This window comes from Microcaecilia unicolor, chromosome 3, assembly GCF_901765095.1.
Source record: "Microcaecilia unicolor chromosome 3, aMicUni1.1, whole genome shotgun sequence".
Taxonomy (NCBI): domain Eukaryota; kingdom Metazoa; phylum Chordata; class Amphibia; order Gymnophiona; family Siphonopidae; genus Microcaecilia; species Microcaecilia unicolor.
In genome coordinates this window covers 514,787,209-514,801,954 of record NC_044033.1, presented here as the reverse complement: position 1 = coordinate 514,801,954, position 14,746 = coordinate 514,787,209, and the positions used below count along the sequence as shown (strand labels likewise).

Below are 14,746 nucleotides of genomic sequence, written 5' to 3'. Positions count from 1 at the left end.
CCTCTCTCCCTCCTTGCCCCCTCGATGCAGCACCTGTACTGTTGATATTAATTACTTGTACATTGTCCTCCATGCTATGGAAAACCTTGTTGCTCTTGCTTCCCTACTTCTCACCTGTCTCCCTGTTTGCCTCCTTGATGCACTAAGGACCTCCTGGACCTGAAATCCACCATACCCCCCCCCCCACCAAATAACATAAGACCCACTCTCATCACAGCTCCTGGCAGCCCCCAGGCTCTTACTGATGGTCTCCCTGGAGATCTGAAGGGGTGCAGGAATGATCCTTGATGGATGGAGCAGGAGTGATCAGCTTGGCACCTCTGACTTCTAGAGGTGGTTTAGTTTTGCGATACCACCACAAGGGGTTAAGGTGCCAGATAAAGGTAAATGCTGCTCGTTGTCGTTATACAGTAGGCATAAAATAGAGGCTTTTAAAAAACTTTATCTAGGTGCCCTGTTGATGCTTTTTTAAGATATAGCCAGTTAAAACATGTGCTAAGCATTTTGCCTCTGTGCTTAATTCACAAAGAGAACATTTTTTGACCTTCTTGCCACTTAGCATGACATTTTAGTATTCTACCTCCACACTTCTGTTGAGGAAATCTTTGTACTTTATAAAAGACAGACTGATGAAAGCTGTTATTTGAAAATATAAGTAGATGACAGGTAAAACAGAACACACAAAGCTGTTAATTAGGTGCTCAGATGTTTAAAATCCTATATGACCAGCAGATGCCTATCTGGGAATAAAGCCTGCCTAGGATTACCAAATGGGACAAGATAACACTCATCTTAATTAAGGTCTTCACACAATGATTGTTTTCTATAGAAAATAGTAAGTTGATTAGTTTTCTGTTGACAAGCAAGATGAATAAGCTATACAAGTGGGTGGCATCATCCAGCAGCACTGAGATGGATAGTTTTTTTAGACCTCAGAAAACCAAGAAAAATTCCCTGCACAGTTAGTATCTCGTAGTTGTCTCCAGTCTTTTTCCATATAAGCTAGTGAAAGTTCATGGGTCCCCCCCCCCCCCCCCCCCCCCACACCACCACCACCAGTAACTATCTTTTGGAGGCAAGTCTGATTATAGAGTCTTTCTTGGCAATGTTAATGGTCAGCCAAACTCCAGTAATCCAGATCTCTGCAGCATGACTGGTAGAAGATTGCAAATGACATGCCCATATCATACTGGCTGCTAGGTTTAAATCTTTATCTCTGATCTTTAAGGCCCTTAGAGGAAATTAGTCAACATATTTAATGAACAGGCTTTCCCTTTGGGGCTCATTTTCAAAGCACTTAAACTTACAAATTGCCATATATTACTATGGAACTTTGTAAGTCTAAGTGCTTTGAAAATGTTCCTCCTTGTGTATTAAGGTTTCTGTAGTCATCCCAAAGAACTCCCCTATCAATTGCTTCACCAAATGAAATCATGTGATGTGACATCTGCCTTGAGCCTTCTCAGGAGCAGCCTCCATACTCTGGAACTCTCTCCCAGAAGGAATTCACCTGATGCAAGACATTCTTTACATGACAGAGCAATGATGGGAAAACCAGGACAATATGCTCCCAGAGCTCCCACTCCACAAACCCTGACTGTTGGTAGTTTTGACTGTGTCACATCAGAATAGAATGAGAACAAATACCTGGTCCCTTTGCACTCAAGGAACTTGGAAAATAAAAGAGAAGGGAGAGGATATAGGCTACACATCGATTAATAATTTTAATTCTGCAATTGATTGCATTTACTAGATGGAGAGAGTCAATTTACAAAAAAAAAAAGAATGGATTAATTCCAGTTTCCTTAAAAATGTATAATTCCTTCTTGCACATATAGTACTAATTTTCTATTAAGCCAGCTATTTAGGCAAAGCACTTAGTTGGCATTCTCAGAAAGCAGAGATGATCTACATGTGTCAATAATAAATCCTGCTGTTGAGAATAATAAATGTTCACATGGAACCGTGTCTGCTGGAGTACAAAGATAACATCTTCCCGATTTCGAGAGAGCTGGGTAATCAGCGCAGTGTCTTCTCCACCAGTCTATACTCGTCCTTCCCTACACCCCTTCCCGTGCACTCCGCTCCATTGATAAATCCTTCTTATCTGTTCCCTTCTCCACTACTGCCAACTCCAGACTTCGCGCCTTCTGTCTCGCTGCACCCTACGCCTGGAATAAACTTCCTGAGCCCCTAAGTCTTGCCCCATCCTTGGCCACCTTTAAATCTAGACTGAAAGCCCACCTCTTTAACATTGCTTTTGACTCGTAACCACTTGTAACCACTCGCCTCCCCCTACCCTCCTCTCTTCCTTCCCGTTCACATTAATTGATTTGATTTGCTTACTTTATTTATTTTTTGTCTATTAGATTGTAAGCTCTTTGAGCAGGGACTGTCTTCTATGTTTGTGCAGCGCTGCGTATGCCTTGTAGCGCTATAGAAATGCTAAATAGTAGTAGTAGTAGTAAAACCTGAAAGTCTCCAGTTGAAGTGGGCTTTGTGAGATGCTGTGTCGGCTGAAACTACATGCAGGCAGAAGCAAGAAGCAGGCGTTAATCTGGACGTGCTCGTGGCTGTGCTCTGGAGAGCACTCTGGGTCCAGATGAGGATCAGAGCTGTGCCGGGGCTGACGATAGGGAGGTGAGAGAGGCTAAACTGGAGGGAGGAGGGGAGAGGAGAGAGGCTGCACCAGCAGAGGATTGATGTGTTCAGGCTGGAATGCCTGGAATGCACTCCCTGAACCCATCTGCCAGGCCCCCTCCCTGCCCATCTTCAGATCCTTCCTCAAAGCCCACCTTTTCAGTGTCGTCTTCGGCACCTAACCACCATACCTTTATTCAGGAAATCTAGACTGCCTCAACTTGACATTTTGCCCATTAGATTGTAAGCTCCTTAGAGCAGGGACTGTCCTTTTTGTTAATCTGTACAGCACTGCGTAACCCTAGTAGCGCTCTACAAATGTTAAGTAGTAGTAGTGGTAGTGATTTTCAGAGAGGCGAAACTGTGTGCGTGGTGATGGAGGGAGGGGGGATGGAGAAGAGAGAGGCTGCACTGGCTCAGGATGGTAGTGATCAGGTCTTGGCTAAGTGCCCAGGACCATAAGCTCTCAGCATATTTTTGGGACTCCAGGATATAAGGGGTAGCGACACTTCTGAGGAAATAGCAGCAGTGGTGACTGAACTCCTTTTAGAACAGGGGTGTCAAAGCTCAGTCCTCGAGGACCGCAATCCAGTCAGGTTTTCAGAATTTCCACAAAGGATATTCATAAGATCTATATAATGGGGGTAGTGCATGCAAATAGATCTCTTGGATATTCATTGGGGAAATCCTGAAAACCTGATTGGACTGCGATGCTTGAGGACTGAGGTTGGAGACCCCTGTTCTAAACTTACAGCAGCGTGTGTGCTTTCACTTCCTGTGCTATGGAGCTATCCAGAAGTGAAAATAGAAGTATCCCTTGCTGCTCAACTGAGGAACGCTGCCGAGAACAGGTGAAAGGGGTCCTTTTAATTAATCACATGAATATTTTTAATGTGAGTTAAATTTTTAACAATCATGTAAGTAATGCATTAATTGTGCAGCTTATATATACATAAATAAAAACATAAGAATAGCCATACTGTGTCAGACCAATGGTCCATCTAACCAGTATCCTGTTTCCAAACAGTGGCCAAGCCAGGTCACAAGTACCTGGCAGAAACCCAAATCGTGGCAACACTCCATACTACAAATCCCGGGGCAAGCAGTTGCTTCCCATGTCTGTCTCAATAGCAGACTATGGACTTTTCCTCCAGGAATTTGTCCAAACCTTTTTAAAACCCAGATATGCTAAGCGCAAAGAGTTCCAGAGCTTATACCCACTCAAGTGATAATTCAAAGGATCACCTCAAAACTGTATTGGAAATAAAAATTGCACACCATCCACATACTCACAATAATCAAGCCCTAATGATTGAAACATCTTACCTAGAGATGCCAGATATATATTAAATAGTAAAGCTGACAGGACTGACCCGTGTGGTACACCACAATCAATTATCACAGAGGCTGATACTTGTGACCCACTCTGTACAACTATAGGTTGCCCTTTCGAGTAAGAATCAAACCACTGAAGCACCCGTCCAGCCGTCCCTATCTGTTGTAACTTCTCAAACATCAAATCCAAATTGACAGAATCAAATGCGCCGGGGACCTCAAGAGATACTAAACAGTAGTATGTATTATCATCCATATTTCTCTTTATAAATCCACGGTTGAAATCAACAGTGTCTCAAACACTATGTACATGCCTAGAACCATACTGAAACAGATCTAGGCCTTCAACTTTCTCCACAAATTTGTCAAGCTGTTTCAAAAGTATTTTCTCAAGAACTTGTTAATATATGGCCTGGCTTTAAGGCTACCACTGGAATAGTGATGGCCAAAGCTATGCAGCCTAAAACAACTGAAAAAGTACTGACTAGGCCAAACAACAAGTAAATGATTTAATATTTGAGAATCTGAAAAAAGCAGGTCTGAACAATGAGTCCTGCCACAAATTGGTACAATTTTTAAATCAAATACAGCACTTGTAATGAAAGAATGATGGATCAGATGAATAAAATGGAGCTTATAATTTTTGTATAAAATAATACAGAGGTCATACAGAGTTCATAAGATGGTGTGAAAAGTATTGCGACAGGGAGATGTGAAACTGGCATCTCGACCGTGAGATGAGAAAAAGAACTTGTTCCCAAAACATGCTGATAAGACCGCGTGGGAAAGTATCATCTCAGAAATTGAGAGCAAGGTATCTCACCATTTACTTCTATGGAGAGGTTTGTGTATAAAAGAGGGGAGATTTTGCCTTAGTGTCGGAGTCTTCTCTCAGACGGCAGGGCCCTGTGCAGATGAACCCAGAATCTGTTTGATGTCTGTATTTGTACCAACTTGAAGACTTGTCTTTGGGTAAGAAATAAAATGTACCTATCTATCTAAACCTATCTCTGTCTTTATTTTTATGGATTCTATCTTCTCTTTACTTTACATTTAGTCTGCAAGGCAGATCACATATAAGTGACACTCAGTCTTTGGAGAAACTTAGACAGATTTTTAATAGGTCTTATATGGGAACATAGTTATGGGAATTAGTTTTCAATTACGGCTCCTAATGTCACCCCAGAACAGACCCCCTTGTGATTGGGTGACAATGGAGGTCAGAGAAACTATACAGAACCTGTTATATGAAATAAGTACCTTTAGCCCCCCGTGGGAAAGAGTCAGAAGGAGGTCTACAAGAGGGGGCATTTAAACAAACTTTACCTAAAAAAGAAATGGTCGCTATTGGTTGATAATTACACAACTCAGTAGGGTCCAGCCATATGTTGTTCAATAGCGGCTTTACTGTAGCCTGTTTACAAAATTGCGGAAAAATACCATTTCAGACTGGGACTGCTGGTTCCACGCTTGAGCGCCAAGCTGAAAGGCACCTAAAATTACTGAGGTTGTTTAACAAAGAGGAGCTGAGTACTCCTATTTCTGAAGCACTTCCAGTGCTTTCAGCGGAGGAGTCTTCTGCTTCAGCTTAAGGAGTTCCATCTTGATTGATCATGAGGGGGCTTAGATTTTCTCTAAGGCGTTCCTGATGATACATTCAGGACCTGTTCACTTCCAAAGGAGTCTCATCCAGTTGAGTTCTGAGAGCGGGAAGAGCCATGACTCACCTCTACCCGTTAGTTCCAAAAGAGAAACATGTATTGCAGCTTCCCATCTAGGTATCTTTGGATAGGTGGAATAGAAATGATTGAAATGAAATGTAAAGTTTTGCTGTAATTTGGTTGGGATTAAGTGAACTAAACAAAGTTTCAAAACATCAGTGATGTATTTAACCAGTCAAATAATTGACTAGGTTGAAAGTTATAACGGGAATTTTCTTTATATATTCCAGTTGGGAATAACAGAGACTAAAGTAGAAGATTGAGAACACTTCCCTTTTCTCATCTTTCCCTTCGATGACTCCCTTGCTATAGATCTTCCTGCTGTCTTTTTTATTTTGATATTTCCCCTTTTCTTCCTCCTCACTTTCTTTTTTCTTTTTGAGGAGTATTTTATTCTGTGTTCCTTTTGCTATTACTAGGCTACAGATTGCGGAGATCACTGAAAATGTTACGATAGCAGTATTTTAAGATTAGCATGGTTACCTACTAGGTGCTGTAGAGAGGTGTTCAGGTGTCGCAACCCTGTGTGCCTATGAGAATTGGTGTGAATTGAACCTTAGATGGTCTCCTGCAGCAGTTGTTTCTCTGGGTACAGATAAAGTGATATTTAACCAGTCTGAGAAAGCATCACATATTTATTTATTTGTTACATTTATATCCCACATTTTCCTACCCATTTGTAGGCTCGGTGTGGCTTACATAATTCCAGAGAAGTAGTTGCGGACCCCGGGGTAAGCAGTTAACAAAGTGTGAACTATAGTAAAATAGATCGATTAAGGACCGTCCCGAGCAGATAGCAAGGGGTGGTGTCCTGCAGCAGAGGATTTGATGTTGTTCATTTCCTAGTTTTGGTGCTGTCTTTCATTTTCTGATGACTATGTTGGATCTGTGAGGTATCCCTTTCTGAAAAGGTGAGTCTTTAGGTTTTTTCGGAAGTTTAGAAGAGTGTTCGTGGTTTTCAAGTCTTCTGATAATGCGTTCTAGAGCCGTGTGCTTTGTAGGAGAAACCAGACGTGTATGTTGGTTTGTATTTCATTCTGTTGCATCTTGGGAAGTGAAGGTTAGTTGTGTCCTTCCTGATTCAGTTGTGTTTCAAATAGGTAGATCCATCAGTTCAGTCATGTAACCTGGAGCTAGGCCATGGATGATTTTATACACCATAGTGCAAATCTTGAAGGATATGCGTTCTTTTATAGGTAGCCAGTGTAGTTTTTCACGAAGGGGTTTCGCGCTTTCGAATCGTGTTTTGCCGTAGATGAGCCTGGCTGCCGTGTTCTGAGTAGTTTGGAGTTTTCTTAGGATTTGTTCTTTGCATCTTGCGTATATTCCGTTGCAGTATGAATTGTGGGTTTGCTTTTTGTCAGTAGTCTTGCTGGGTTATATTGTTAATATTACAGGTCTTACAGATCTGTTTTACAAAATCAGATACCATGGTGGGGGAAAAAAAAGTGTTTATGTAATATGGTTAGGGCCCTGTTTACTAAGGTGGGCTAAAAATTAGCGTTCTCTAATGCTAGAGACACCCATATATTCCTATGGGTGTGTCTCGTGTTAGCGCGCGCTAAAAATTTTAGCTCGCCTACAGTGCAGCTTAGTAAACAGGGCCCTTAGGGCCTCTTTTACTAAGGCGTGTTAGTGTTTTTAATACACACTAATATTTACGGCGCGCTAAACATTAGAGTTGTCCATAGGAATATATAGATGTCTCTAACATTTACCATGCCGTAAATATGCTAGCCCTTTAGTAAAAAAAAATTCCTTAATGTTTTATTATATTTCTATCAGGCTCATTTTCGAAGGAGGAGGACACCCATCTTTCGACACAAATCAGAAGATGGGCGTCCTTCTCACAGGGTCACCCAAATTGGTATAATAGAATGCCGATTTTGGGCGTCCCCAACTGCTGTCAGTCGCAGGGACGACCAAAGTTCATGGGGGCGTGTCGGAGGTGTAGCAAAGGCGGGACATGGGCATTCCTAACACATGGTCGTCCTCGACCCATAATGGAAAAAAAGGGAGTCCCTGATGAGCACTTGGACGACTTTACCTGGTCCTGTTTTTCTTACGACCAAGGCACAAAAAGGTGCCCGAACTGACCAGATGAATACCGGAGAGAATTGGGGATAACCTCCCCTTACTCCCCCAGTGGTCACTAACCTCCTCCCACCCTCAAAAAAAATGTTTAAAAATATTTTGTACTGGATAAAAGTAATCATAGACAAAAAAAATTGTTTTTTTAAATTTTTTTCGTATGAATTTAAGCCAAAAACAAGAAAAAAATATATACATAAAAAAAATCAACTTCTCTGTTTAATATTCTTTATATAACAACGTGCTTCACGTGAAGGAACATTTTTGGACTTATCTTAGACTCGTTTGTCCAGTTATGTGCAGAGTGGTAGGTTCCAGCTTGTAAAACGGTTAAAGTGCGGGACCTACCACTCTGCACATAACTGGACAAACGAGTCTAAGATACGTCCAAAATTTTTCCTTTACTTGAAGTACATTGTTATATAAAGAATATTAAACAGAGAAGTTGATTTTTTATGTATATATTTTTTTCTTGTTTTTGGCTTAAATTCATATGAAATTTTTTTTTTTTTTTTTTATCTATGATTACTTTTTGTACTGTGTGCATTGAACAACTGATCCTTGCCACAGATTGATGAGACATTTTCCCATTATTGACCAGTCACTTTTCACTGTGTGTGGTTTTTGATATTCATCAGTATTAGTGAACAATGAAATTGATCTGTGTGGACATTTACTGTGTGTAAAAATATTTTGTGCCAGCCTCAGATGTCATACTCAGGTCCATCACAGTAGTATGCAGGTCCCTGGAGCAGTTTTAGTGGGTGCAGTGCACTTTAGGCAGGCGGACCCAGGCCCATCCCCCTCCCTACCTGTTAACAGCGAGCCCTCCAAAACCCACCACATACCCACTGTACCCATATCTAGGTGCCTCCCTTTACCCATAAGGACTATGGTAGTGGTGTACAGTTGTGGATAGTGGGTTTTAGTGGGGGGGGGGGGTTGGGGGGGCTCAGCACACAAGGTAAGGGAGCTGTGTTCCTGGGAGCATTTTATGAAGTCCACTGTAGTGCCCCCTAGGGTGCCCAGTTGATGTCCTGGCATGTCAGGGGGACCAGTACACTAGAAATGCTGGCTCCTCCCACGACCAAAGGGCTTGCATTTGGTCGTTTCTGAGATGGGCGTTCTTGGTTTCCATTATCATCGAAAATCAGAAACGACCAAGTCTAAGGACGACCATCTCTAAGGATGACCTAAATTTCAAGATTTGGGCGTCCCCGACCGTATTATCAAAACAAAAGATGGTCGTCCATCTTGTTTCGATAATATGGGATTCCCCGCCACTCCATCGGGACGTTTTGCGAGGACATCTTGAGGAAACCTTGGGTGTCCCTTTTGATGCCCCTCTATGTGTTTTACATATTCTTAAATTAAAATTTTCATTGCAGCTATTCAAATCTAAAGTCATAAACGATAAAAACAGAGCAGAGGTACATGTTTATTTCTAGAAGTTTTGCAAATTTATTGTGTGTGATAATCTTAGAAATGGTCAAAAATGTAATTTTACCCCAGCTACTGCATAAGTAATAAAATAGAACAGCAGATTTTCCAGAATAATTATATGGAGGGGTAAAGTATTATCGAAGTAAATACACAGCATTTGTAGTATTCCATTTAACAGTGGCAAGAATAATGGTAATGTTCTGGTATGTTAGATGCTTTAATATATTTTGTCCTGCTCTTCTTACAGGTTGAGTCTACACAGAGTATGATAAGAATTTTGGGTTTATCTGCTACGCTCCCCAATTATCTTGATGTTGCTTCATTTTTACACGTTAATCCTTTCATTGGACTTTTCTTCTTTGATGGACGTTTTCGACCAGTGCCGTTGGGACAGACCTTCATAGGAATTAAGACAACTAGCAAGGTAAATTACAATAATAGAGGACTATGAGCTGATGTAATTTCTTTTTAAAATGCAACATCTTTTTTTTTCCTTTCTGAGTGAAAGCAGGCCACCATGAAGTGCTTGTCAAGATTTTATGAACTGTAACTAAATTTGGAGTCCAGTATTTACACGTGAGATCTACACCTTGCAGAGATTTCAAGGGGGTATGATTTGGACAGGTCAAATATCTATATGTGCATTCCGAATTTTGCAAAGGGAATGCACGTTTATGTGAAATTTTGTTGTTAGGTTATATACCAGCTCAGCAGCTCTTACAGATGTTTGAAAAGTTCCTGTTTTGGCTAGAGTGTTATGAGGGATTGAGCAAGGGAGCTAGCTTTTAACATGCAGTAAAAGTTGGGCTTTTACTAGACCTTGCTTTTTCTGCAAGATTGGCTAACCTGCAGTATCTCAGTATCATAGGTTAGTGACTCCCGTGATACAAGAATAACGCAGCTTTTAATTAACCTTGCAAGCTCTGTTATTCATACCTAATCTTAAAGGGGCCAGGTGTTAAAAGGCTGCTTCTTTCTCTTGACCTTCCCATCATGAATTCCCCCACCCCATAGAGCTCTCTTAATGGAGGAATAAACTAAGGCCTGAGAACCAGGGGAACTGGGTTCGATTTCCACTGCTGCTCTTTGTGACTCTGGGCAAGTCACTAACCCTCCATTGCCCCAGGAACACGATAAGTACCTATATATAATATATAATACTAGTAAAAAAGGCCCATTTTGTAAACAAATGAAACGGGCGCTAGCAAGACTATAGAGAGAGTGAGAGTGTGTATATGTATGTGTGTCTGTGTGTGTGTGACACAGAGAAAGTGTGTGTGTGTGTCTCTGTGTGAAAGAGTGTGTGCACAGGTAGGGTGAAAATGAAGACAGCAGTGAAATTTTACATAGGACAGCTGAACCATTTGAGGCGTGTTTGTGTGTCTGTGTGAGAGAGTGTATACGTGTGTGGGTGCGTGTGTGTGTGTGTGAGATAGAGACAGTGTAAGTGTATGTGTGTGTGTCTGTGTGAAAGAGAGTGTGAAAGGGTAGGGTCAAAATGAACAGACAGCATTATAATTGTACATAGCACTGCACAAACATTTGAGGCAGTTCCTTATCTCCCCTGCCGCCCCCTCCATACCCAACGATTCGTTCCTTGTCTTCCGTGTGTATGTGTGTGAGAGAGAGAGGTGCTAGCAGTCCCTGTGATAGTGGCAGGTCAGTTGCTCATTATAGCCAGTTAAGAGTGAGAGAGTGTGTGTATGTGCTGGTTTTTTCCTTCCCTCATATGCCCTCCGTGTCCATTGTTTGTGTGGAGAGCAGAGATCTATATGGTCCTTTTAGCGTTGCTGTTGATGTCGCGTAGCAACTGTGTGCTGCTGGTTTTCATTGTTCCACAATGTGTCTTATGTCACGTTCCGTCGCTTAGTAACGGGTTTACGATGCGATTGGTTGAGTGTCATTGGTCTGCCCTCGACGTCATGATGTTTTACTTGGGGGGGGGGGGGGGGGGGGGCAACACTCATGGGTGAATTCCTGGTTTCACCACCATGCATTTAGAACGTTGGGACTTGTGGAGGCTTCAGAACGTTGGAGGTGCGTTTTATATAGTGAGATGTAAACTGCTTTGATTGTAACCATAGAAAGGCAGATACCCCCAAATTGACTAGTATGTTAATAATCCAAGCACATACTGCAAAGAATTACACAGAGGCAGATCCCAGGGACTCTTGCTCATCCAAACATTTTTCCAAGATAGAAGGATCAGAGAACGATTTTTGTAGAATTTCAGTAGGCCACTTTTATAGTGGCCAATGAGAAGAGACCAAATTTGGCATTCATTGATTTCAGTCTAGGGCACAAGCCCAGAAAATGTTTGCGATTTTCTATGGTACTGTTAGCAAAGTCACCACTTATAATAATTTTGTGCCCGTTCCAGCTGACTAGTTGTTGTGATTTAACTGCCTGCATAACAGCAGCCACTTGGGGATGTCAAAGGACTTTGTATTTAATAGGCTGTGGGTTTGTTTGTATCTCAGCGCGGCGTGCTGGAACCCAGTGGGCCTTTTCCAATTCAAATGACCTATCAGTTTTTAATGAAAGAAGATTTAGGATGACATTTTCCATAAAACAAAGTATTTGGTCATTTTCAGAGCCTTCAAATTAACCTGTGGAGGAGTGGCCTAGTGGTTAGGGTGGTGGACTTTGGTCCTGGGGAACTGAGGAACTGAGTTCGATTCCCACTTCAGGCACAGGCAGCTCCTTGTGACTCTGGGCAAGTCACTTAACCCTCCATTGCCCCATGTAAGCCGCATTGAGCCTGCCATGAGTGGGAAAGCGCAGGGTACAAATGTAACAAAAATAAAATAGATACTATTGGAGATTCTACATGGAATGTTGCTACTATTGGAGATTCTACATGGAATGTTGCTACTATTGGAGATTCTACATGGAATGTTTCTATTCCACTAGCAACATTCCATGTAGAAGGCTGCGCAGGCTTCTGTTTCTGTGAGTCTGACGTCCTGCACGTACGTGCAGGACGTCAGACTCACAGAAGCAGAAGCCTGCGCGGCCACATTGGTGTGACTCTGGGCAAGTCACTTAACCCTCCATTGCCTCATGTAAGCCGCATTGAACCTGCCATGAGTGGGAAAGCATGGGGTACAAATATAACAAAAATAAAATAGATACTATTGGAGATTCTACATGGAATGTTGCTACTATTGGAGATTCTACATGGAATGTTGCTATTCCACTAGCAACATTCCATGTAGAAGGCTGGGCAGGCTTCTATTTCTATGAGTTTGACGTCCTGCACATATGTGCAGGACGTCAGACTCACAGAAGTAGAAGCCTGCGCGGCCACATTGGTGATCTGTAAGGGCCGACTTCTACATGGAATGTTGGAATAGCAACATTCCATGTAGAATCTCCAATAGTAGCAACAGTGGAGGAGTGGCCTAGTGGTTAGGGTGGTGGACTTTGGTCCTGGGGAACTGAGGAACTGAGTTCAATTCCCACTTCAGGCACAGGCAGCTCCTTGTGACTCTGGGCAAGTCACTTAACCCTCCATTGCCCCATGTAAGCCGCATTGAACCTGCCATGAGTGGGAACGCACGGGGTACAAATATAACAAAAATAAAATAGATACTATTGGAGATTCTACATGGAATGTTGCTACTATTGGAGATTCTACATGGAATGTTGCTATTCCACTAGCAACATTCCATGTAGAAGGCTGCGCAGGCTTCTGTTTCTGTGAGTCTGACGTCCTGCACGTATGTGCAGGACGTCAGACTCACAGAAGCAGAAGCCTGCGCAGCCACATTGGTGATCTGCAAGGGCCGACTTCTACATGGAATGTTGCTAGTGGAATAGCAACATTCCATGTAGAATCTCCAATAGTAGCAACATTCCATGTAGAATCTCAAATAGTAGCAACAGTGGAGGAGTGGCCTAGTGGTTAGGGTGGTGGACTTTGGTCCTGAGGAACTGAGTTTGATTCCCACTTCAGGCACAGGCAGCTCCTTGTGACTCTGGGCAAGTCATTTAACCCTCCATTGCCCCATGTAAGCCGCATTGAGCCTGCCATGAGTGGGAAAGCGCAGGGTACAAATGTAACAAAAAAAAACAAAACCCTAAAACCCATATATTATTTCTTCTAGTACGATTACTGCAATCTTCTATAGCGGATTGCAAGGCAGAAACAACTTACGAGAATTTATTATTAAAATGTGCCGTTTAATCTTTCTGGTCTTTGACCATAGATGTGTTCCCCAACAGCAGAGTTAGGATGTCCTGCAACCACACAGCGATATCGGGAACAGTTACAGTGCCATCTTTTTCACTTGTTTATGAGCTAAACTCGCTGAAAACACCACCTCTGATTTGCTCTGGTGTTGTGAGGACATCCTTGGGATAAAGTTCAGAGCAAAAAATGTGCCTGGATTTAGTATTTATTTATTTTATTTATTTGTTTCATTTGTATCCCACATTTTCCCACCTATTTGCAGGCTCAATGTGGCTTACATGGTACCGCAACGGCATTCGCCAGATGCGGTGTGAACAAATACATGTGTTATTGTGGTAAAAGAAGGTTCGTGTTTAGTAGATACATTGGGGAAGTTAGGGAGGGGGGATGAGGTTTAAGGTATGTCCATTACAGTCTTTGGTTTTGCAGTATCGCAGGAACTTAGGTTTTTATGTTGGGTCGGTGGGGTGTGCCTTTTTGAACAGGTTTGTTTTTAGTTCTTTCTGGAAACTTAGGTGGTCGTTCGTTGTTTTTATTATCTTTGGCAGAGCGTTCCATAGTTGTGCGCTTAAGTAAGAAAAAGTACTTAAGCTTACTTAAGTAAGAAAAGTATAAAATCAGGATATATGGGAGGTATCCACGGAGGTCACTCCTTACACTTCCATCCAGTGATTGCACTTGAGCGCCCACCCACCCAACTCATTAATGTATTTATTTAAAACCCATATTAGATCTCAGATCACATTAACCCTAAGTGAAGTACTACATAAAAATATATTCAGACAAATAACATCTTAAACAAGTTACATCATGAGAATGACTAAATAAAAATATATTCAAATCAGTGGCGTAGGAAAGGGGGGGGGGGGGCGGTGGGGCGGTCCGCCTCCTGTTCCGGAGCAGAGAGAGCAGGGAACCAGCGGAGCCGACGCAGCTCGCAGCGACATTCACTCGGGGCGGAGCGGCCCTCCCACCCGTCCCTTTTCCTACGCAGGTAGTAAGAATGCGCTCCGGGGGGGGGGGGGGTGCGCCGTGCTGCACCCGGGGGGGGGGTGCACAGCGGCGACCCGCCCTGGGTGTCAGCCGCCCTCGCTACGGCACTGATTCAAATACAGTAATAGCCAGCAAAATAGCAATACAGTCAAATCATCTGAGCCTGATAAGTAGAAAATAAGCCACCCTCCTCTTTCTATTAACCATCAGATCAAGAAACAGACAGTTGTTCATCCCCAATCAGCTGCCAAAACAAGTATTTCTTATGAAGTTAAGCAGATTCCTTAACTGCGTGCTTGGCTTTAAACGCCTGATTCTGTGTCTTCAT

General features: G+C 42.5%; 1 protein-coding gene across 1 annotated transcript in view; it reads left to right on the top strand.

Moving 5' to 3' along the window:
* Positions 1-14,746, top strand: part of LOC115467300 (activating signal cointegrator 1 complex subunit 3-like) — a 689,265-nt gene that overhangs the window by 121,258 nt on the left and 553,261 nt on the right. The window contains 1 exon segment of the mRNA XM_030199160.1: positions 9,478-9,654. Coding sequence (XP_030055020.1) covers positions 9,478-9,654 — 177 coding nt within the window.